At 37.8% G+C, this 23,450-nt stretch overlaps 4 protein-coding genes across 4 annotated transcripts; 3 read left to right on the top strand and 1 right to left on the bottom strand.

The window, feature by feature from the left end:
- The first annotated feature begins 1,594 nt into the window (after nucleotides 1-1,594).
- LOC146556284 (uncharacterized) lies at nucleotides 1,595-7,084 on the top strand. The gene is made up of 10 exons (XM_085249261.1): nucleotides 1,595-1,719; nucleotides 3,117-3,191; nucleotides 3,451-3,606; nucleotides 3,870-4,185; nucleotides 4,371-4,569; nucleotides 4,820-4,865; nucleotides 4,941-5,032; nucleotides 6,221-6,331; nucleotides 6,448-6,724; nucleotides 6,850-7,084. The coding sequence occupies exons 1-10, from the start codon at nucleotides 1,687-1,689 to the stop codon at nucleotides 7,054-7,056; spliced, it is 1,512 nt and encodes a 503-aa protein (XP_085105387.1). The 5' UTR covers nucleotides 1,595-1,686; the 3' UTR covers nucleotides 7,057-7,084.
- Nucleotides 7,085-7,794: 710 nt separating this feature from the next.
- LOC146556283 (uncharacterized) lies at nucleotides 7,795-10,697 on the top strand. The gene is made up of 6 exons (XM_085249677.1): nucleotides 7,795-7,941; nucleotides 8,494-8,707; nucleotides 8,851-8,926; nucleotides 9,487-9,737; nucleotides 10,501-10,557; nucleotides 10,692-10,697. The coding sequence occupies exons 1-6, from the start codon at nucleotides 7,934-7,936 to the stop codon at nucleotides 10,695-10,697; spliced, it is 612 nt and encodes a 203-aa protein (XP_085105803.1). The 5' UTR covers nucleotides 7,795-7,933.
- LOC146556282 (uncharacterized) lies at nucleotides 10,579-14,001 on the top strand. Its single transcript, XM_085249911.1, has 9 exons — nucleotides 10,579-10,807; nucleotides 11,126-11,226; nucleotides 11,371-11,574; nucleotides 11,744-11,830; nucleotides 12,034-12,287; nucleotides 12,444-12,572; nucleotides 12,655-12,795; nucleotides 13,287-13,410; nucleotides 13,482-14,001. Exons 2-9 carry the CDS (start codon nucleotides 11,193-11,195, stop codon nucleotides 13,697-13,699), a joined length of 1,191 nt encoding a protein of 396 aa, XP_085106037.1. The 5' UTR covers nucleotides 10,579-10,807; nucleotides 11,126-11,192; the 3' UTR covers nucleotides 13,700-14,001.
- Nucleotides 14,002-14,701: 700 nt separating this feature from the next.
- On the bottom strand, nucleotides 14,702-20,191 carry LOC146556281 (uncharacterized). Its single transcript, XM_085249257.1, has 10 exons — nucleotides 20,067-20,191; nucleotides 18,595-18,669; nucleotides 18,180-18,335; nucleotides 17,601-17,916; nucleotides 17,217-17,415; nucleotides 16,921-16,966; nucleotides 16,754-16,845; nucleotides 15,455-15,565; nucleotides 15,062-15,338; nucleotides 14,702-14,936 (listed from the first exon to the last, which is right to left on the bottom strand). The coding sequence occupies exons 1-10, from the start codon at nucleotides 20,097-20,099 to the stop codon at nucleotides 14,730-14,732; spliced, it is 1,512 nt and encodes a 503-aa protein (XP_085105383.1). The 5' UTR covers nucleotides 20,100-20,191; the 3' UTR covers nucleotides 14,702-14,729.
- Nucleotides 20,192-23,450: the final 3,259 nt, after the last annotated feature.

Here is a 23,450-nt window from a genome sequence, read left to right as displayed (position 1 = left end):
GTGATGACCTCTGGACTTCAAGGACATATGCTGCACAAATGTTAATTGGTATACTTGTCCTGCCTGCTAGCATCTTGCACTCTACTCTTATGTGCTGGAGTGTTTCAGGCCAGTCTGCCAGGGGTCTTACCCGGTGTGGTAGAACTAAGGTCATGTCCAAATTCATGGGCTGCATCCTCCTGAGGACCTTCGCGGTCTACGTGGGCCGGGTCCTCAGAAGGTCGGGTAGGCCGGAAGTAAACGGCTGGGGAAATTGGACGGTCTAGGCTTCTGATTAGCGTCACCGCTATCTCGGTGGAGTTTAATAAACTCGGCCGTCTGCTCCTTGCTATCTAAAATATAACAGGACACTGGCGGAAATTCTCGACTGTCTCATACTTCTGTTTAATCAGTTTTCTGTTTGATGTTTATTCAGCTGTGTAAAAAACAAGGAGGAAACCACCAGGGGATTAATAAAGTTTTATTCTAGCTAATCTAATCTAATACCTTTAATCTCAGCCAAACCGATTGACTCACGAACAAATAAAACACTGAAAAAAGCCCAGCAATAAAAGTTTTAGGTTGTCTAATTGACTTATATATTACGTTTAACCTGAGTAGTGAAAGTCTGCGGTGATCTGAAAATGATGTGCCGGGAGTTGTGCCGTTCTCGGCCGCATCAGTAACCCTCGAGCTCCCGGCTAGCTATCGAGCTGGTGGGTAGCAGACGCCTCTGAAAACGTCGAAGCACTTTTGCAAATATGCGATATCTTGATAAACCGAGCAGATATTTGATGTTTACACAGCTACTTTCTTGCCTGAAAATATGTTAAAAGTTTATTTTGTGACCCAGAAAGATTAGTAAGAGTAATTTTAAAACTTAGTAACGACCGCCATTGTTGGAAACTGGAGTTTGGCTGTGATATGGTAGGCCACGAAGGACACACCCGACCCATCCTTCAAATTCGGGAAAAAGGAGGACGCATTTGTCGGCTGCATTCGGAGGAGTCTACGAATTTGGACAGCCTTCGGCACGTCGCTGCGACATAATTGGTCTACAAATGCGGCCTCAGGAGGATGCAGCCCATGAATTTGGACACGACCTAAGTGTTTATGGATCTTTTGCTTAGAGCTTGTTCCAGTGCTGCCATGATTCATACCTCTATGTTTTGTCTTTCAGTCCAGCCTCGTCCAGCCACTGATAGGATTTCTGGATGTCAGCCATGTCTTCTATCTGCCGGTGGTACATACTGTGCAGGGATCTCTATGGGCTCAAAATGTGGTCATAAATATTTTGTACTTGTAAAAAAGATTTGTACTTGTAAAAAAGATTTGTATGTGTAAAAAAAATTTGTGCGTGCGTAAAAAAGATTTGTGCGTGCGTAAAAAAGATTTGTATGTGTAAAAAAGATTTGTGCGTGCGTAAAAAAGATTTGTATGTGTGAAAAAGATTTGTGCGTGCGTAAAAAAGATTTGTATGTGTGAAAAAGATTTGTGCGTGTGTGAAAAAGATTTGTGTGTGGACTTAGAAAAAACCCCCCTGCAAGTTACAAGTACGGATTTTTGACCCTATTTTTCTTCCCTTCATCTGATTGGTCAATGTCATGTCAATCACAAATTAAACAATCCAATCAGAGAACAGATGGGTTTGGCTGTCGGGGGGATGCTTTACGGACCTTCAGGTCCTGGAAGGGTTGCAGATTGAAGATGGAGGACAGCGGTGCCGCTTCTGCGGCGCAGGTAAGCTTTAGTTTATGGTTTACTGGAACAAGCTAATTGTCCAGACATATATTTTTGAATATCATGTTCGTTTACTACACTGTAATTTTTCACGGTGCCAAAAGATAGCTTAAAAAGGGCTCTCAACATTAGCCCTAGTGTTGCATGTGTTTAAATAGTCTCCTGTGTGGCACGGTCTGTCTGCTTAAACATCAGCATCGTGGAGAATTATGTGTTTGGATTTAAGTGTAATCCCGATGAGATGTCGTTTTGGTAATAATTGGAACTGAAATGCTCTGACTTGACCTTAGCACTGGTCCCAGGTCACCCCCGAGTTTGTGTTAGAGTAATACTACAGTAATTACAGTATACAACAACTTTCAGCAGCTACTGAAAGTTAGGGGACCTAGCTTAACTTTCAGTAGCTGCTAACGCATTAACGAGCAAACTGCGCTAACGTGTTATGCTGCGCTAACGGAAAATCGGTTAATGTCATTTTAAGGAGATTACTGCTGACAGCACAAATATATGTGTGTGTATAAAGTATCTGATTTCAGTTTTCTTCTACTACTGTAATTATGGCTTAACAAGCTTCCTCAGTGAGCGTTTTGGGATTTATGACAGCTTATAGGCAGTGACATTGAGAAGTACTCTGTTATACAGTACCAGATTGACCAAGAATGCTTCTGTAGTTAACTGTAGTGCAGTGTCTGTCTGGTGTCAGTAAGCTAATGTCTGTTGATATTTGCTTTGCTGGATGTGTCCTGTTCAAAAATTTAAGAAGGAATTCAGGAGAAAATGATTTAAAAAGATTGGATTTGCTTCAGCAGTTGAAATTACAAGTTTATAGTGCCAGCCTTTTGTGTGAACCAGCTTCCCAAAAAGGATAATGCTGAAACGGGCTTTACAGCTTATATACTGTGACAATAAAAACATATGCTGATTCTAAGGCCCAGTTCACGGCATCTTGTTCAGCCTCCCTAATCCAGAGACTAATCTAACCATTATCGTGTGTTTGTAAGCATACTGCAAAAAACCCCTCTGCACTCTATGTGTACCTGCAATATTTCGAATACAGCGCTGAATGACATTCTCAACCTTCAAACATGGAGTGCCAACATGCTTATGAGCACATTTGCGTTGTGTACATCTTTAAAAAAAAAATGAAACAGCCTTACTTAATAATTTTGTAAAGTAAATTTTCAACCCTAACAGATGTCACATGTGTTTAGGGACTTTTAAAGTCTTTCTGCATCGGGTTATGTGTTTTGAAGTGTGCTATACTAAATTTGTGGGTCATCTGTGTCATCATGGGAACATCCACAGGGTACTTCAGAGAGAGAAATAGTAGAGTGTATGATACATCCATAGAGAAACGTGTAAATCTTTGAAAATTGCCTGATTGTTTTACTTAACAGGTGACTGTAAATCAAGTGGACCTTGGTCGATCTCCCTCCAGAACAGAGAACCTGGGATGTTCCTGTGACTCTTTGGTGGGTTCATTTTTTTCATTATTAAAGTAAAGTTGTTTGAATTTTTTGAATACAGCAAGGTGGCACAGGATAAAACATATTTAAAAATAATTTTTAATGCAATTCAGTTTCTTTACTGTATTACAAAGTTAATCAAAATAAAAAGATTTCATGAGAATATTATTTGGTTTTATTGAGTTTTACGCAGTTTGACATTTCATTGTTCCTTCAATGCACTTCATATGATATTAGTAATTGAATAATTTTTTTCTTCTTTCAGGTGGCTTTAGGAAGACATGTTTTCCAAAACCTTCAAAATAGGCTGGTGCAGTCCTACCAACAGCAGCCCTTGGACCTTGATCATATTGAGTTCCTCTGCGTGAACGCATCAACTCTAGTCTGTTCTCTTTCTGCTCATATTAATGTTCCATCAGTGGTAGGTTTATTTGATTTAGTTTTGGTTATCTTTAAAAATCGTTTCAATATATGCCATTCTTATGTATCTTATAATGTTAATTTTACAGTGTAGTAATTATGCTATACAAATGCACCTGTCATCCATTGCCTTGTTAAATCCAAGATGAAATTTTGTTCTGTGTTTCAATATAAAGATTGGGTATAAGAATAATGATAGTAAGATGGTAAAACTGAATTCCAGGATTTCATCCAACTAAATATTTTAATGCAACCATTTTTTAGGTGGTTGAAGCTCTTCACCACCTCATCTGCCTCATCCATTCCGATATGGATACAAGAAGGTCTGCCATTGTTGTTGACAGCTCAGCTGGTGAACGGGGGAGGCCAAAGCTCTATGTTTCCAAAGACCACCTCAAAGATCTAATAAAGATGGACCTCTCCGTTCCTTGTATCTCCAAGCTTTTGGGCATATCGCAGAAAACAGTCCGACGAAGAATGGAAGAGTGGGGCCTCTCAATAACGGCAACCTACAGCTCACTATCAGATGATGAAATTGACAACTTAATTGCAGCCATAAAACAGGAATCAAAAAATCTGGGTTAGTTATTCATGTGAAAAATAATGCTTGTAATAAGGCTATTTTATTTTTCTTGCTAGCAACCGTTCATATTTACATGAATAACACTAGCTGAATGTCATGATTAGTTAGTAGTTTGATTTACTGTACTATAAGTGCCTTCCAATGTGCAGTTGTGATTCTTTCACTATGGAATGTCTTTTTAGGCTACAGAATGGTTAAAGGATGCCTCAGGGCACTGGGCCACAGGGTGCAGTGGAACAGAGTATGGGATTCCATGCGTCGTGTTGACAGCGCTGGAATCCTTGAAAGGATGGCAAATCTTGGATGTGTTGTCAGAAGGACATACAGTGTTCCTGGTCCTCTGTCACTGCTCCACATTGACACCAACCATAAGTTAATTAGGTAAGTTTAACATAACTCAATAGTCATAGGGCACATTTGGGCCCATTACTATTTAACTCATTCATGCATATGCAAACACTGTATTTTACATTACGCCATCACTTTACCGCCAAGTTAGCAGTTTTATATATATATATATATATATATATTTAGTGTTTATATATCATATTTGATTATTGGTGAAAAATGCAATTAATTAATTATACTCAGTGGCTGAAGTCTTAGGGGCTGTGTCTTTGTCTCTTTACAGATATGGACTTGTGATGTTTGGTGGTGTTGATGGCTTCTCAAGGAAGGTTTGCATTCTTCACTAAAATAGCAGAAAATGTGATGCTAGTACTAGTACTTCCATAATGTCTCTTTATTTTCAGATCTTGTACTTGAAAGCAGCTAACAACAACAAGGCTTCTACAGCACTGACGTTCTTCCTTGAGGCTGTACAGAAGCATGGATTTCCATTGAGGTATAATGCAAAAACTTGCTGTTCACATTAGAGCATAGAGGCTTAAATCAGTCTCACTTATATTTTGAATACACATTCGTGCCTGACACACATGCTTGCTGTCTGGAAATGATTGAATTTTCCTATCATTTGTATTATATTTTCAGAGAAATACTACAATAATAATAATAATAATAATAACACGTTTTATAACACCTTAAGGTTATCTTACAATAGCAACAATACAATATATTGAAACATTGCAAATAAAATGTAGACATAAGTTAAAGAAGAGAAAAGCAAGCATGACAGTATAAAAGCTAATCAAGTTAAAATGGACTAATACAGAATCAGGTGTATGCAATTCTGAATAGATGGGTTTTGAGACGTGACTTAAAAGTGGTGAAAGTGTTTGTTGTCCGGAGATCTGGTGGAGGTACATCCAAAGTCTTGGGGCAGAACAACTAAAGGCTCTGAGTCCCATTGTAGTTAGGCAAGCATGTGGAACAGACAGAAGGGAAGCTGAAAAAGAGCGAAGTGTATGAGGGGGCGAGTACCAATGTAGTACAAATGTAGAAGATCAGATAAATATGGACGAATATGTCAAATCAGTGTCAGCTGTTTCCCATGTGTTTTCATTTTCTCTAATCACACTTGTGTGTATTTAGTCTGTGTGTTTCTGTTCATTCTTTGTCATGTTGTCTGTTGTCGTTTGTGCCATGTTTCCATGCGTCTCTGCTTCTGCGCTCCAGGTTTCAGGTATCTTTGTATCCACGGCGAGTTTCATGTTTTTGTTTTTATGTTTATCTTTAGTCTGCCCAGTTTAGCTTCATCTCTGCCTTTTGTTTTGTATAGTTTTTACCAGCCTTAAGAAACGGCTTGCTTTCTGTTAACATTCAAGTTTTGTACCACATTCCATTTTTGTCTGCACTTGGGTCAAATATTAATACTTCACATAGTCAGCTGCTCAGCCAGACTGTGATAGAACAACCATTTCACTGACTTTGCAAGTTAACATTGCTAGTTGTGTATTGTACTTTTGGGGAAAATATTTACAAATATAGCTCTGCATAAGAGCTCAAAGAGCCCTAAAAATATTATACAGTTGAATGTAAAACATTCACATTTTTCTTTAAATGATTAACTTTAAAATATTGCTAAACTGTGATACTCTGCAATTTCTGTGTCCTTTGTTTTTCATATTTCTAGAGTGAGGGGAGACCAAGGAGTTGAGAATGTTGACATTGCTCGATACATGTTTGAAGTTCGGGGCTGTGGTAGAGGAAGCTTTATGTCTGGCAAAAGCGTGCATAACCAAAGGTATTCCTAATTTACAACAAAAACATATTTTTGATTGCCAGGTGTAGTATTCTGGCGTTAATTATTGAATGTGTTATTAACAAAATTACGTTTAAAATTTTTGTTTTGTTTTAAAGGATAGAGCGCCTGTGGCGAGACGTTTGGAATGTTGTCACCAACATCTACTACGATCTTCTTCACAGACTTGAGGAAGACAGACTGTTGGATCCAACAAACTGTACTGACCTTTTTTGTGCACAGTATGTGTTTTTGCCACGAATCCAAGCAGATTTGGAGACGTTTATTGAAGGCTGGAACAATCACTCTCTTAGGACAGAGCGGAACTACACCCCAAACCAACTATGGGAGATTGGAAAGACTCAGAATCCAGTCAATCCTCCTGAAAGTATTGTGGTATGATTACACATCTCTAAATTATTCAAATTGCTTTTTTGAAAAAAAAATATATGTATATCATTGACAAAATTAATAAAGCATGTATTTTAAAGACTTCCTGAATTGATGGCGTCTAATTTCAGGCAGAGTATCCAGATGTGGACATTGCAGACTTGGACCAAACTGGTATTCACCTTCCAGAACTTGTGTCTCCACTTGACAGTGAGGATTTGGAAAGAGTGAGACACCTTTTCAATCCCATGGAACCCTCTATGTCCTATGGGGCTGACATTTACAGTTCCCTTCTCCAGTATGTGGAAGGCATTCTTGAGAACAGGCAGGATTTATAGCTTTATCTAGTGATAGTTGAAAATAATATGCCCTAACAGATGTTTACATTATGTTGAATTATCAGTTTTTGTATCTGAGGACAGTTACTAAAAGTCTGCATCAATATTTATTTTCAGTTTTTAATGTTAATGCATTTTGTGTTTGATGAGTTTACTAAACCATATTTTCCTGATAATCTGTCAGTTAATGCAAAGGTAACATGATAAATGCTTTCTGTTCTCATGTAAGTCCTTTGTTTAATAATAGCTTCAATAAAATTTTGTTTAGGTGCCATCATGCCTATTCTTGCTGATTTATATTTTTATTTAATTTTAAAGGCAAGATTCAATTAATATACTTTATTTACAGTCTGACAAGATTTCTTTTTCTTAACTGTGATGGAGTCTAGAATGTAACTTGTATTTAAGTCCAATAACTGCTGCTCCAAATCCATGTCCTTAACAACTTCTGGATTTCAATTTGGGGTGTTCAAGCATATTTCCTTTGATTTACAAAATGATTTCAAACAACCTCAAAAATAATCCGGAAAATTATCATCCAATTTTCATAGCCCAAAACTTGACTTTATTGGTAACAGTTCTTTTAAACTCTCACTCATGACTATTAGTTATACTGTTAACTATTTTAATATTAGGTTAATAAGGGAAAAAGGGATATATCGGGAAACCATATGGTATTGTTTAAATGAAGATGCAGATGTTCAATAACATATAAATATATTTTCAACAGGAGCCAAAGACTGCAATAGAGAAGGCTATACTGAATCTTGTGGGAATTCTGTCAACTTCCCAGTCTGATATTAGGAGTAGAACTGCAACCACATCTGTTACTGCGACAGTGCCTCAGCAAACCCCAAGAGTGAGCACCCAAATAGAAATGCAAAGGTAAAAAGAAAAAGAAAATTGCCAGTAATGCTACTCCTTTCTTTTTTTTCGGGGGGGAGGAGTGTTATGGAACAGTAATCAAAGATATTCAGTAAAGTAGAAGCCCAGATAATTAGGTTTGTATTTCAGTTGTTCATATTTTTAATATTCTTTTCCCTGTATTCTGGAGAAGACATAAAATCTGTACTGACAAGGATATAATGAATACTGGATTCAAGGAACCCTTTTGGTTTTGAGTTACTCTTTGGTTTTGGTTTAAAAATATAATTCATAGGCTTTAACCTGGCATGCACAAAAGTAAAATGCTGCATCCAGGATTTGTCTCTATTGTGTGTTCAGCTTTTACTCTTACTCTCTTTTATGTAAGTCATCTTTTTATTTAAACAACCTGCTCTGCAAATTACCTATGCTCTTGGATCCTCCTTAAACATCATTATGACATTTCACCTTAACAGTAATGCAGTACTTTTCCAATCAGATGAGTAGTCTTGCTTTAATTTGGAAGAATTTGGCGCAGTGTTTAATGCCTCAAATGTATAATCTTATTTACAGGTCATTTCCAGCAATGTTTCAAAGAAGGCAATCCAAAGGAAAGAGGCCTTTCCCAGCTCCTAGTAATGTCATACATGCAGTTCGCAACCTTCAGTTGCAATTCTGTCTTTTGCCTGACTCCACGACAAAAACCCCAAAGAATGAAATACGGCTTCTTCAAGCTGGACTTGGAAGGCGAACTCTCAGCATAGCTGACAATGCTGATCATGAAGAAGTACTTTTCTCAATTTTAGATGCCTTTATCTTGTCAAAAAAAAATCTAATTTTAAACTTTAAAATTAAAATTGAAAAATGTTACAATTTGATTTGACAAACTAATGATGAGGAAATGTTTGATTTCTTTTAACCCTAATTTAGATTACTGTAGCTCTGCATGAAGAGTATCCGAAGATGAAGGCCCTAACTGGTGGATGGCTCTTGTATAAAGCAGGAGGTAAGTCATTTTAACTCCCCGACTTTGTGTCTGAGTTAATAGAAGACATTTACTTAGAGCCAAAAGCATCCGGATAAGTTTTACAAGAAGCTTTTTTGTCTAATTAAAACATTTCTAACACTTCTTCCGAGAATAACTTATGGAACACTGATATGGCTTTTATTATTTATTTTTCAAATTTGTAGGCATGGTCTTTTTTTTCGATTAACTCACTTTTTTTGTGCATTGTGATTGAAAAGCTATAAAGGCATAAGATGCACATCAATACAATTCCATTGTTTACAGGTATAAGATCAACAGTACAGCACCACTTAATTAAAAACTTGAATATTCGGAATATGTTTATGGATGAAATATTGTTTTGGTCTAGTGATTCATTCAACATTTTAAGCATTGTTTAAAAATGAAAAGCATAGTTTGCTACAAGGTAGTTTTTAAAGACATTGCTATACAAGAGTAGTGTTCCATAATGTTATGGATTTATTTGTACTTTATGATCTCAACTTTTAGAACATTGCTGTATTGCGAATGCATTATTTGGTTTTTGTTCCATATTCTAGGTGGTAGCGGACAGAGAAATCTCTCTCTAGTATCTCAGGGAACACAAGGCTACACAGCCAAGACGCTCAAGATGGCCACCAACAATGGAAAAAATACTCTTTATATTGTCCCTCTCCAAGAAAAAATTGATACTACACCTCTTCCACATGATGCTGCAGAATTCAGCAAAATGCCGAAGTCTCAGTGCAAGACCTGTGGTGTGACTATGCCTCTTCAGCTACTTGTTTGTCACGTAGAAAACTGTGTACAAGTAAGCCAAATTCAACAGTAAAACAAACATTGCTACCACCTTTGCTAAAAACTAAAACTTTTTAAGTTGTATTCTTTTTACTACTTTCAAAATGGAAGGACAGAATATTATGCTTTACCCAAGACTACTTTGGGTGAATTTCCAGAGTCAATGTATGTGCTGAAATCAGTCGTAAGTTTTGCTCTAAATGTCTGTGAAGTTTCTCAGTTATCCCAGTCATTGTAGTCTAAAGAGTTTGCAAAGAAAACATCTGGACTTCTATAAGTTTTCTTGAAGATGTGCCACCTCTCATCTGAGAAGCTTCTTCGTTTCTTTAGAGCATAGGTGTCAAAACCTGTCCCGCAGCCTAATTACATTTGCCCTGCGAAGCCATACCAAATTACTATTAGAGTTGGCCTACTGGTATTATACAGCTAATATATATATTGTTTAGTATTAAGCTTTGCTTGTTTCATATTCCGTTTTTTAGCAAAACGTGTTTGAGTCCATAAGAAAAGATTCATTCTTATATCTGGAGGAACAAATATATTTCAATAAATATTAATGTTAGCCCGCGACTTTGTTCCAGTTTTGAATTTTGGCCCACTGTGTATTTGAGTTTGACACCCCTGCTTTAGAGCAATTGGTGGAGAGTCCAAAACTTTATGCCCTATTGGAGTGTCCCCATGAGGGGCGTTGATCCCCTAGTTTGCTCTAAATGACAAATCGTGAGCAGCATGTAGCTACCATAAATGTGTAATGTAACATTAGATTCCTTTACCAGGAAGCCGCGTGTGAAAGCATAACTGACCAGGCACATCAGAATGAAGTCCAATTGGAGGTGAGTTCCCAGATATATTTAACATTGTAATATGGACAATACAAAATTCCAAGCAGATCTTTGTTCAACTGTTTCATTATTTGCTAATTACCTGTGGCATTCTGTGCTAGATTTGGACTGTTCATCTTTGCTAGGACTAAAATAAATACACTTTTTAATTGCAATATCCTCTTCAGCCTTCTTGTCCTGTTTGTGGAAATCATTATCCTCCAGATGACTTGGTCTTGCATGCCAGTACATGTGGTGATCGGTAAGTTCATTTTAGTTGGACAACACTAAACAAATGCTATGTGTAGCACATTTATAGTTGCTCTTGCTTCTGTCTTTGCATCATGTCATAGCAGGGGCTCATCCTTATCTAACCTGTTCATCTTCTATGATCATGTTGACCACATGGATGAGCTTTTATCAGTGTTCATCCTGGCATTTTAACAATATACTTTTGCTTCTTTAGAGTGCATTGTTTAGGTGACCTTATCTTTTATTGACAGTATTCCTGCATCCATCTATCGATCGATCGGTTTAAACACTGATGTTTTTTTTTTCTTTTGCAACACTTTGGGTAAAGTGAAGTGGATGACCTGCATCACGCAGCACATGAAGTCAGAGACACACTTCTCAATTTTGCTGCTGAGATGAACACTGACATCCCAGCCAACAATAAGGAAGGTACTTTTCATACCAAATGTCAGAGTATATTTAAAATTCCAAATTGACGTGCTTACCAGAAAGTGTGCTGGGCCTTAATTTTTTGGCTTACTGGGTTAACAGTACAAAATGTTATTTTTGCATACAATGTACTTTATCTTTTAGTAGAACAGTGGAAAAAGGCCAGTGATCCCCAAGATGCTGCAGTTTTGTTTAAGAGGCATCTCTTAAAGGAAAAGGAGGAGAACCCCAAAATCACAGCTATCATTGACATTCGACAAGATCAAACATCCCAGAGCCGAGAGATCATTGCTTTCTACAAAAGACCACAGATTGATTGGGCAGGACCTTTTCGTTGTTCTTTACAAGGTAATGCTTATGGTGAAGCATAGATTCAGTTACTTTCTTTAAAGGCTGTTTAACATTCCAACTTGGTAAATGAGAATTTTCCATTAAAGGGTGCTGTAAAGCAGTTTGTAACTTTACTTGTGTTGTTGTTGTTGTCTTTTTCTTTTTCTTTTTCCCAATTTTAAAATAGGTGACACAGCTGTTGGCACTGGGGTCCAGAGACATTTTTTCAGCATGGCAATGCTAAAGTTGCAACATGGCTTTAACATCCATAGCGGTATGTTTCTATATCCTTTTCTTAATTAATGTGAGATGAGTTTTTAAAATAATCCATCGAGAAATTTACTCCAGAAATTTAAAAAAGAAAAAGGAAAAAAGATTGAAGTATTTGCATCATGTTTGGCCACTTCATTAATCAACTACTTACGTCAATAGATAACGCTATACCTTTTTTATTTTTCTTGTACTGTTCTTCTCCAGGTGCAGCCAACATGACCCTTCTCTTTGAGGGACAAGAGAACCATCTAGTGCCTTCTACTTCTCAGATTTTGGCAGACAGTGACTTATTTGTGGTAGCAGGCAGAATGATTGGGCATTCATTTTTGAACGATGGGCCACGATTGCATGGCCTCAGCAAGGCTATTATTCACATGTTGGTCCATGCTGATAGAGACACTGTCACTGTACAGCTCGATGATGTGCCAGACCTAGATATTCGTTCTACAATTTGCATGGTGAATACTAATTTACTTCAAGCCTTTGTGAAATCATAATTTAAATTAACTCATTATTTTTATATACGTGTAAATACCCCCCCCCCCAAGAAAATGCAGATTTTTTATGCAATATATTTGCAACATACTAAAATGGAATTTTTTTTCCTCTATAAGCTTGATGGTAATAAACACCTCACTGAGCAGCAGAAGGATGACATTAACAATTTGGCCATTTCCTGGGACTTGCCACCCGTTAGTGCAGAAAACCGCAGATGGCTGTTCCAACAGCTTCTCCATCATGCAGTAAGATTGCCCTTTAAAAAAATTTTTTAGATTGTCATCACCTAAGCAAATGTCATGTGGTTATTTTTAATTATTGTTTTAGGTGATCGGCCGAACTAAAAGGCAGACAAAACACATCAGAAAAGGTCTGAAGGACACCGGATTGTTGACTATGCTTCAACAAAGACCTGACACAGCCTCAGTGGTCTTTCCCCAGCATGAAGACAGCATTCTTACTGCACAGGTATTTCAATGCATTTCTAATATGCCGACTACAGTGACAAGGCTAGATGGCATGACAGTTAATGCTGCTTTTAGGGGAGGCTGTAGCTCAGGAGGTAGAGCAGGTCATCTACTGATCAGCAGTTTGACCCTGGCTCCCCGCTCTGTATGAATTTTTGGTAGGAAGTACAGAAAATAACAATGTGATTGTGACAATGATAATTGTTGTAGAAAAAACTTTGAAGGGTCTGGGAGAGTAGAAAATTAAGAATCAGTCCTTTTACCATTATACTTTAAGTGAGACAAAATGATTGATTGATAATACTTTATTCATCATGAGGAAAATTCTTTTAAAGGCTGCCAGATAATCCAGTGCCATCATGAGCACCCCCTAGAATACACCATATATAAATGCCAAGTGTCGGAAAAAAGTCCCTTCGCAAATTTAACATGTAAAAAAACTGTATTTAAGGCAGTTGCATTCTTAAGTGTGTCTCTGAAATCTCATTTTAGGCTGTTCTTAGCCACATTGTTTGGCCAGGAGATGAGGGCGATGATGAAGACGATGATGATCCACCTTACCCACAAAGCATCCAAATGCAAACAGTGGGATTTCTGAAGACCTACATTGAAACAGGCGAGTGTAATTGCATTGTGATTCAAAATTTGAATCTAATTTAATTTCTAATGCATTGATTATTTTTACAGCCACTCCATTCCAGCTCAGCCAGCTGATGAGGTTTTGGGTCGGGTGGGAAATTCCGACTGGTACCATGAAGGTTGAAGTAGTCGAAGCAGACTACCTCATATCCTCTACATGTTTTGGAACGTTGCGTGTGCCTGGGCACTTCCACGAGTACAATGTCTTTTCCAAACATGTTGATGATTGCATTGCAACTTGTGCCACAGGTTTCGGCCTTATTTAAAAGCAATTTGTAGACACTGGATGTCGAATAAACTTGCTAAACCATGCTTGAAAAATGTTTTACATAGCCAAAAGTTTCACTGTTACTTAGGCTTATTGATTTTTTGTGAATATTGTTATGCGAGTTTAAATATAAAAATTAAAGTTACAGTTCCCACCATTAACATTTATATTTGAAGTTAAGGAACTAATGATTGTGTTATTTAGGTTTCAGTCATTGTCATGCATCCGATTTACATCATCTCTTTGTTTGAAGAAGTTTCCTGGATTACACGATTAATACCAAAGCTGTATTAAATGTTACACACAGTCCAATGATGTTGAATATAATGTTAATAAAAATCTGCCACACTGTCAGCTGTGGTCAAGCTATTTAATTACCGCATGCAGGACAGCTAACACACATCAAAACATTACAGTTCTACAGTCATGAGAGTTTTTGTCACTTTCAAGCTGTTACCAATAAAGTCAAGTTTTGGGCTATGAAAATTGGATGATAATTTTCCGGATTATTTTTGAGGTTGTTTGAAATCATTTTGTAAATCAAAGGAAATATGCTTGAACACCCCAAATTGAAATCCAGAAGTTGTTAAGGACATGGATTTGGAGCAGCAGTTATTGGACTTAAATACAAGTTACATTCTAGACTCCATCACAGTTAAGAAAAAGAAATCTTGTCAGACTGTAAATAAAGTATATTAATTGAATCTTGCCTTTAAAATTAAATAAAAATATAAATCAGCAAGAATAGGCATGATGGCACCTAAACAAAATTTTATTGAAGCTATTATTAAACAAAGGACTTACATGAGAACAGAAAGCATTTATCATGTTACCTTTGCATTAACTGACAGATTATCAGGAAAATATGGTTTAGTAAACTCATCAAACACAAAATGCATTAACATTAAAAACTGAAAATAAATATTGATGCAGACTTTTAGTAACTGTCCTCAGATACAAAAACTGATAATTCAACATAATGTAAACATCTGTTAGGGCATATTATTTTCAACTATCACTAGATAAAGCTATAAATCCTGCCTGTTCTCAAGAATGCCTTCCACATACTGGAGAAGGGAACTGTAAATGTCAGCCCCATAGGACATAGAGGGTTCCATGGGATTGAAAAGGTGTCTCACTCTTTCCAAATCCTCACTGTCAAGTGGAGACACAAGTTCTGGAAGGTGAATACCAGTTTGGTCCAAGTCTGCAATGTCCACATCTGGATACTCTGCCTGAAATTAGACGCCATCAATTCAGGAAGTCTTTAAAATACATGCTTTATTAATTTTGTCAATGATATACATATATTTTTTTTTCAAAAAAGCAATTTGAATAATTTAGAGATGTGTAATCATACCACAATACTTTCAGGAGGATTGACTGGATTCTGAGTCTTTCCAATCTCCCATAGTTGGTTTGGGGTGTAGTTCCGCTCTGTCCTAAGAGAGTGATTGTTCCAGCCTTCAATAAACGTCTCCAAATCTGCTTGGATTCGTGGCAAAAACACATACTGTGCACAAAAAAGGTCAGTACAGTTTGTTGGATCCAACAGTCTGTCTTCCTCAAGTCTGTGAAGAAGATCGTAGTAGATGTTGGTGACAACATTCCAAACGTCTCGCCACAGGCGCTCTATCCTTTAAAACAAAACAAAAATTTTAAACGTAATTTTGTTAATAACACATTCAATAATTAACGCCAGAATACTACACCTGGCAATCAAAAATATGTTTTTGTTGTAAATTAGGAATACCTTTGGTTATGCACGCTTTTGCCAGACATAAAGCTTCCTCTACCACAGCCCCGAACTTCAAACATGTATCGAGCAATGTCAACATTCTCAACTCCTTGGTCTCCCCTCACTCTAGAAATATGAAAAACAAAGGACACAGAAATTGCAGAGTATCACAGTTTAGCAATATTTTAAAGTTAATCATTTAAAGAAAAATGTGAATGTTTTACATTCAACTGTATAATATTTTTAGGGCTCTTTGAGCTCTTATGCAGAGCTATATTTGTAAATATTTTCCCCAAAAGTACAATACACAACTAGCAATGTTAACTTGCAAAGTCAGTGAAATGGTTGTTCTATCACAGTCTGGCTGAGCAGCTGACTATGTGAAGTATTAATATTTGACCCAAGTGCAGACAAAAATGGAATGTGGTACAAAACTTGAATGTTAACAGAAAGCAAGCCGTTTCTTAAGGCTGGTAAAAACTATACAAAACAAAAGGCAGAGATGAAGCTAAACTGGGCAGACTAAAGATAAACATAAAAACAAAAACATGAAACTCGCCGTGGATACAAAGATACCTGAAACCTGGAGCGCAGAAGCAGAGACGCATGGAAACATGGCACAAACGACAACAGACAACATGACAAAGAATGAACAGAAACACACAGACTAAATACACACAAGTGTGATTAGAGAAAATGAAAACACATGGGAAACAGCTGACACTGATTTGACATATTCGTCCATATTTATCTGATCTTCTACATTTGTACTACATTGGTACTCGCCCCCTCATACACTTCGCTCTTTTTCAGCTTCCCTTCTGTCTGTTCCACATGCTTGCCTAACTACAATGGGACTCAGAGCCTTTAGTTGTTCTGCCCCAAGACTTTGGATGTACCTCCACCAGATCTCCGGACAACAAACACTTTCACCACTTTTAAGTCACGTCTCAAAACCCATCTATTCAGAATTGCATACACCTGATTCTGTATTAGTCCATTTTAACTTGATTAGCTTTTATACTGTCATGCTTGCTTTTCTCTTCTTTAACTTATGTCTACATTTTATTTGCAATGTTTCAATATATTGTATTGTTGCTATTGTAAGATAACCTTAAGGTGTTATAAAACGTGTTATTATTATTATTATTATTATTGTAGTATTTCTCTGAAAATATAATACAAATGATAGGAAAATTCAATCATTTCCAGACAGCAAGCATGTGTGTCAGGCACGAATGTGTATTCAAAATATAAGTGAGACTGATTTAAGCCTCTATGCTCTAATGTGAACAGCAAGTTTTTGCATTATACCTCAATGGAAATCCATGCTTCTGTACAGCCTCAAGGAAGAACGTCAGTGCTGTAGAAGCCTTGTTGTTGTTAGCTGCTTTCAAGTACAAGATCTGAAAATAAAGAGACATTATGGAAGTACTAGTACTAGCATCACATTTTCTGCTATTTTAGTGAAGAATGCAAACCTTCCTTGAGAAGCCATCAACACCACCAAACATCACAAGTCCATATCTGTAAAGAGACAAAGACACAGCCCCTAAGACTTCAGCCACTGAGTATAATTAATTAATTGCATTTTTCACCAATAATCAAATATGATATATAAACACTAAATATATATATATATATATATATATAAAACTGCTAACTTGGCGGTAAAGTGATGGCGTAATGTAAAATACAGTGTTTGCATATGCATGAATGAGTTAAATAGTAATGGGCCCAAATGTGCCCTATGACTATTGAGTTATGTTAAACTTACCTAATTAACTTATGGTTGGTGTCAATGTGGAGCAGTGACAGAGGACCAGGAACACTGTATGTCCTTCTGACAACACATCCAAGATTTGCCATCCTTTCAAGGATTCCAGCGCTGTCAACACGACGCATGGAATCCCATACTCTGTTCCACTGCACCCTGTGGCCCAGTGCCCTGAGGCATCCTTTAACCATTCTGTAGCCTAAAAAGACATTCCATAGTGAAAGAATCACAACTGCACATTGGAAGGCACTTATAGTACAGTAAATCAAACTACTAACTAATCATGACATTCAGCTAGTGTTATTCATGTAAATATGAACGGTTGCTAGCAAGAAAAATAAAATAGCCTTATTACAAGCATTATTTTTCACATGAATAACTAACCCAGATTTTTTGATTCCTGTTTTATGGCTGCAATTAAGTTGTCAATTTCATCATCTGATAGTGAGCTGTAGGTTGCCGTTATTGAGAGGCCCCACTCTTCCATTCTTCGTCGGACTGTTTTCTGCGATATGCCCAAAAGCTTGGAGATACAAGGAACGGAGAGGTCCATCTTTATTAGATCTTTGAGGTGGTCTTTGGAAACATAGAGCTTTGGCCTCCCCCGTTCACCAGCTGAGCTGTCAACAACAATGGCAGACCTTCTTGTATCCATATCGGAATGGATGAGGCAGATGAGGTGGTGAAGAGCTTCAACCACCTAAAAAATGGTTGCATTAAAATATTTAGTTGGATGAAATCCTGGAATTCAGTTTTACCATCTTACTATCATTATTCTTATACCCAATCTTTATATTGAAACACAGAACAAAATTTCATCTTGGATTTAACAAGGCAATGGATGACAGGTGCATTTGTATAGCATAATTACTACACTGTAAAATTAACATTATAAGATACATAAGAATGGCATATATTGAAACGATTTTTAAAGATAACCAAAACTAAATCAAATAAACCTACCACTGATGGAACATTAATATGAGCAGAAAGAGAACAGACTAGAGTTGATGCGTTCACGCAGAGGAACTCAATATGATCAAGGTCCAAGGGCTGCTGTTGGTAGGACTGCACCAGCCTATTTTGAAGGTTTTGGAAAACATGTCTTCCTAAAGCCACCTGAAAGAAGAAAAAAATTATTCAATTACTAATATCATATGAAGTGCATTGAAGGAACAATGAAATGTCAAACTGCGTAAAACTCAATAAAACCAAATAATATTCTCATGAAATCTTTTTATTTTGATTAACTTTGTAATACAGTAAAGAAACTGAATTGCATTAAAAATTATTTTTAAATATGTTTTATCCTGTGCCACCTTGCTGTATTCAAAAAATTCAAACAACTTTACTTTAATAATGAAAAAAATGAACCCACCAAAGAGTCACAGGAACATCCCAGGTTCTCTGTTCTGGAGGGAGATCGACCAAGGTCCACTTGATTTACAGTCACCTGTTAAGTAAAACAATCAGGCAATTTTCAAAGATTTACACGTTTCTCTATGGATGTATCATACACTCTACTATTTCTCTCTCTGAAGTACCCTGTGGATGTTCCCATGATGACACAGATGACCCACAAATTTAGTATAGCACACTTCAAAACACATAACCCGATGCAGAAAGACTTTAAAAGTCCCTAAACACATGTGACATCTGTTAGGGTTGAAAATTTACTTTACAAAATTATTAAGTAAGGCTGTTTCATTTTTTTTTTAAAGATGTACACAACGCAAATGTGCTCATAAGCATGTTGGCACTCCATGTTTGAAGGTTGAGAATGTCATTCAGCGCTGTATTCGAAATATTGCAGGTACACATAGAGTGCAGAGGGGTTTTTTGCAGTATGCTTACAAACACACGATAATGGTTAGATTAGTCTCTGGATTAGGGAGGCTGAACAAGATGCCGTGAACTGGGCCTTAGAATCAGCATATGTTTTTATTGTCACAGTATATAAGCTGTAAAGCCCGTTTCAGCATTATCCTTTTTGGGAAGCTGGTTCACACAAAAGGCTGGCACTATAAACTTGTAATTTCAACTGCTGAAGCAAATCCAATCTTTTTAAATCATTTTCTCCTGAATTCCTTCTTAAATTTTTGAACAGGACACATCCAGCAAAGCAAATATCAACAGACATTAGCTTACTGACACCAGACAGACACTGCACTACAGTTAACTACAGAAGCATTCTTGGTCAATCTGGTACTGTATAACAGAGTACTTCTCAATGTCACTGCCTATAAGCTGTCATAAATCCCAAAACGCTCACTGAGGAAGCTTGTTAAGCCATAATTACAGTAGTAGAAGAAAACTGAAATCAGATACTTTATACACACACATATATTTGTGCTGTCAGCAGTAATCTCCTTAAAATGACATTAACCGATTTTCCGTTAGCGCAGCATAACACGTTAGCGCAGTTTGCTCGTTAATGCGTTAGCAGCTACTGAAAGTTAAGCTAGGTCCCCTAACTTTCAGTAGCTGCTGAAAGTTGTTGTATACTGTAATTACTGTAGTATTACTCTAACACAAACTCGGGGGTGACCTGGGACCAGTGCTAAGGTCAAGTCAGAGCATTTCAGTTCCAATTATTACCAAAACGACATCTCATCGGGATTACACTTAAATCCAAACACATAATTCTCCACGATGCTGATGTTTAAGCAGACAGACCGTGCCACACAGGAGACTATTTAAACACATGCAACACTAGGGCTAATGTTGAGAGCCCTTTTTAAGCTATCTTTTGGCACCGTGAAAAATTACAGTGTAGTAAACGAACATGATATTCAAAAATATATGTCTGGACAATTAGCTTGTTCCAGTAAACCATAAACTAAAGCTTACCTGCGCCGCAGAAGCGGCACCGCTGTCCTCCATCTTCAATCTGCAACCCTTCCAGGACCTGAAGGTCCGTAAAGCATCCCCCCGACAGCCAAACCCATCTGTTCTCTGATTGGATTGTTTAATTTGTGATTGACATGACATTGACCAATCAGATGAAGGGAAGAAAAATAGGGTCAAAAATCCGTACTTGTAACTTGCAGGGGGGTTTTTTCTAAGTCCACACACAAATCTTTTTCACACACGCACAAATCTTTTTCACACATACAAATCTTTTTTACGCACGCACAAATCTTTTTCACACATACAAATCTTTTTTACGCACGCACAAATCTTTTTTACACATACAAATCTTTTTTACGCACGCACAAATCTTTTTTACACATACAAATCTTTTTTACGCACGCACAAATCTTTTTTACACATACAAATCTTTTTTACGCACGCACAAATTTTTTTTACACATACAAATCTTTTTTACAAGTACAAATCTTTTTTACAAGTACAAAATATTTATGACCACATTTTGAGCCCATAGATCTGTCCTTCCATGATTGTTCGTCTCCTTGCTCCTCTTCTCTCTCAGGTTTCTGCAGGTGTTGATTGCCCAGGTATTGTTCTTCTCATTCAGCTCCTTACAACTTGCCATACTCTCTGCAAATATTTGGTTGTTGCAGCTTTCCTAATTGCCTCTTTATGGTTTCCATTTGGTAAATGGTGAATGAGCTGATTCTTATATAGCACATTTCTACTTTTCTGGAGCACTCAAAGTGCTTTAATACAACATGCCACATTCACCCATTCACACGAGCACTTTCCTCTGGATGCAACATAGAGCAACTTAGGGTTAATATCTTGCTCAGGGATTTTTGGCATGCAGACTGGGGGACCCAAATTAAAATACCAACCTTCTGATCAGTAGAGGACTTGCTCTACCTCCTGAGCTACTGCCAACCAATTTTCCTGTGGGACTCCCAGGTACTTGTAGCTATCCTCGATGTCTGCAGTGTTGCCTTCTTATAGTGCAGTCCCCTCAGTTCTGACTACTGTCCCACTCTTAGTTACCATCCAACTACACTTCTCCAGTCCGAATGATATTGTGCTATCATGTCTGTAGATCCTAATGGTGTGGATAACTGAACTGATGTCTTATTCACTCCTGGCATATAACTTGATATCATTCATGTAGGTAGTAGAGGATGGTTGACAATGGCTTCATTCCATTGTCAGTATATGGAGCTAGTCTTGTTGATGAGCTTATCGAGGGGTTCAGGCTTATGCTGAACAGTAGTGGGGACAAAAAATCTCCTTGGTAAATCCTGAATTTGATGGTGACTTGTACAATTAACTTAATTAAATTAATGAGATATAGGTTTAAATAGTTTAGTGGGGATGTGGTCAAGTAAATAAACTGTAAGATCATGAGAGGTTCAAAGAATTAAAGACATTTGGATTTGTGGTATAAGACAAAGAGTTTTCCAGGTCTCTTGGAAACCACACATTACTTATGTTAGGGGGAAACTGGCATGGGAAAAATAAAGCAAATCTTGAATCAGAAAACACTGCACATATTATACTGTGCTTTCCTATTACCTTATATGAGCTATTGTGTAGCGGTCTGGTGAAACACATGCAAAAGTAATACACAAACAATAATTATAAAGCAGACAAGACAGGGCAATTAGATTAATAAATAATGCAGGGTACCTGTACCACGTTCCCACGCTACCTTCCTGGCGAAAGCATCATCGTCACAGGGGTAAACAAAGCAGTCAGCTGGTGAAGGTAAAGGTTTCTCTAAGGATTTGTTCTGCTGTTTTCCAACCAGGGCATGGATTATTCCCAAGATTGTTTGTGTCTTGGCATTTCCTGGATCCTCTTGATGCCTGCTTGGTGCCTGTGGTCAGCTTTGATCATGGTCCTCAGCCTCACTGCCCATGCCCTCCCAGGCTAAACCTCCGCTGTGAACATTATTGAAACCTGAGATCGCTGCGTCTGGTTTCTCAACTTACTGAACCCTGTGCTGCAGCTCCAGCTCCTGCAGCGATTGGCCTGGTAAATGCCAGATCCCTTTAAACAAAACTTTTATTCTTCTGGACTTTTTCAGTTCCCATGATCTGGATTCTCTGTGTGTGACTGAGGCGTGTTGGTGAGTCCAGTGCTCTATCTGAACTTTTAGAAAGAAAAAATACTGGGCTAATATGACATTTGTTTATACAGGGATATGCATGTTAATGTGATCCCTGTCCCTGCTTTGTATTTGCCAGTTGTGTTATCTGGGGGTCACATTTTGTAACTTTAAGGAGCACACAGGTCTCTGAGTGTCCGGCAGTCAGACGGCAACGGGAGGCGCTAAGGACACTCTTCATGTGAGAGAAAATTTGCTCACACAGATAGGTAAAGCCAAATACTGTCAATAGGGCCTGTGCAATGTTCTTAAGACAGTTAAACTTGTCTGGTAGTGATGTCCAGCAAGTGAAGATGCAAGCTCCAGGTTCACGCGCAGCTGTGGATTCTAGCTGTGTTCGTAGTTCTGCGAACTTTGTCACCCACACAGTCGAGCTTTTCAGTTCAATCAGCTGCATTTCCATGTCATCTGTGTCTAGCCATTTAAAAAGAGACAAATCCAGCTGCTCATTAAAGCTTTCTGGCTTGATAAGAAAATAAAACATCGGTCCATACACCTGAAAGTCCAGAAAACTCGTTCAGAATTCTTTCTTGAGTCTTTGGACGTACCCGTGTATTTCCGAGGTGCTGATGCTGCGCTGAGCTCCCTGAGGCGTTTGAAGTAGCAGAACGTGGAAGTTTCAACATTGCTGGAAAAAACTGCCAGTTTTTGAACGAAAGCTTCCCACGTGTCACGCATATCTAAAACAGTTTGTCCGGATCCCTGCAGTTTGAGATTAAACTCGTTGAGGTGTCCCGTTATATCAGCGAGAAAGAAAAAATTTTCAACCCACTTCTCATCTTGGAGTTCGGAATGGCTTTGCCCCTTTTTTGCCAGGAATTTTTTTACCACATCAAAACAATCCACAAATCATTCCAGATCCTTTCTACAGCTAAGCCATCTGACAGCACAGTGGAGCGGGATGTCTTTGCATGAGCTATCCAGCTCCTCGAGCAGAGACTGGAATTGGCGGTGAGTCAAAGGAGATCGCTTAACTATAAAGTTCACGACTTTTGCCACTGTGGGCATGACGTCATGAAGATCTGAATTTGAAATCTTGGAACACAGGTTTTCTTGGTGTATTATACAGTGTAGTTTCATGATGGGATCGCCAACTTGTTCCTCAATTAAGGTAACAGCGCCCCTGTGTTTCTCAACCACAGCTGGCGCACCATCAGTTGTCACAGCAAAAATCTTTGTAATGTCAATGCCTTGCTCAT

This window comes from Mchenga conophoros, linkage group LG16, assembly GCF_057382185.1.
Source record: "Mchenga conophoros isolate Kocher_MC1m ecotype Shallow Benthic linkage group LG16, M_conophoros_male_GT1.1, whole genome shotgun sequence".
Lineage (NCBI taxonomy): Eukaryota > Metazoa > Chordata > Actinopteri > Cichliformes > Cichlidae > Mchenga > Mchenga conophoros.
The sequence above is the reverse complement of the archived record's forward strand: the minus strand, read 5'-3'. Positions and strand labels throughout refer to the sequence as shown.

What these genes read in the sequence shown, in the direction of transcription:
- LOC146556284 (XM_085249261.1), top strand. Translation starts at nt 1,687, where the DNA reads ATGGAGGACAGCGGTGCCGCTTCTGCGGCGCAG. An exon ending in ACAGGAATCAAAAAATCTGG is followed by an intron (nt 4,186 to 4,370) that starts GTTAGTTATTCA and finishes ATGTCTTTTTAG; the next exon opens with GCTACAGAATGGTTAAAGGA. An exon ending in AAGCATGGATTTCCATTGAG is followed by an intron (nt 5,033 to 6,220) that starts GTATAATGCAAA and finishes TCATATTTCTAG; the next exon opens with AGTGAGGGGAGACCAAGGAG.
- LOC146556283 (XM_085249677.1), top strand. An exon ending in GCTCTTGTATAAAGCAGGAG is followed by an intron (nt 8,927 to 9,486) that starts GTAAGTCATTTT and finishes TCCATATTCTAG; the next exon opens with GTGGTAGCGGACAGAGAAAT. An exon ending in ACGTAGAAAACTGTGTACAA is followed by an intron (nt 9,738 to 10,500) that starts GTAAGCCAAATT and finishes TTCCTTTACCAG; the next exon opens with GAAGCCGCGTGTGAAAGCAT.
- LOC146556282 (XM_085249911.1), top strand. Translation starts at nt 11,193, where the DNA reads ATGAACACTGACATCCCAGCCAACAATAAGGAAG. An exon ending in TTCGTTCTACAATTTGCATG is followed by an intron (nt 12,288 to 12,443) that starts GTGAATACTAAT and finishes TTCCTCTATAAG; the next exon opens with CTTGATGGTAATAAACACCT. An exon ending in GAAGACCTACATTGAAACAG is followed by an intron (nt 13,411 to 13,481) that starts GCGAGTGTAATT and finishes TTATTTTTACAG; the next exon opens with CCACTCCATTCCAGCTCAGC.
- LOC146556281 (XM_085249257.1), bottom strand. Translation starts at nt 20,099, where the DNA reads ATGGAGGACAGCGGTGCCGCTTCTGCGGCGCAG. An exon ending in TTGATGGCTTCTCAAGGAAG is followed by an intron (nt 16,846 to 16,920) that starts GTTTGCATTCTT and finishes CTTTATTTTCAG; the next exon opens with ATCTTGTACTTGAAAGCAGC. An exon ending in ATCCTCCTGAAAGTATTGTG is followed by an intron (nt 14,937 to 15,061) that starts GTATGATTACAC and finishes GTCTAATTTCAG; the next exon opens with GCAGAGTATCCAGATGTGGA.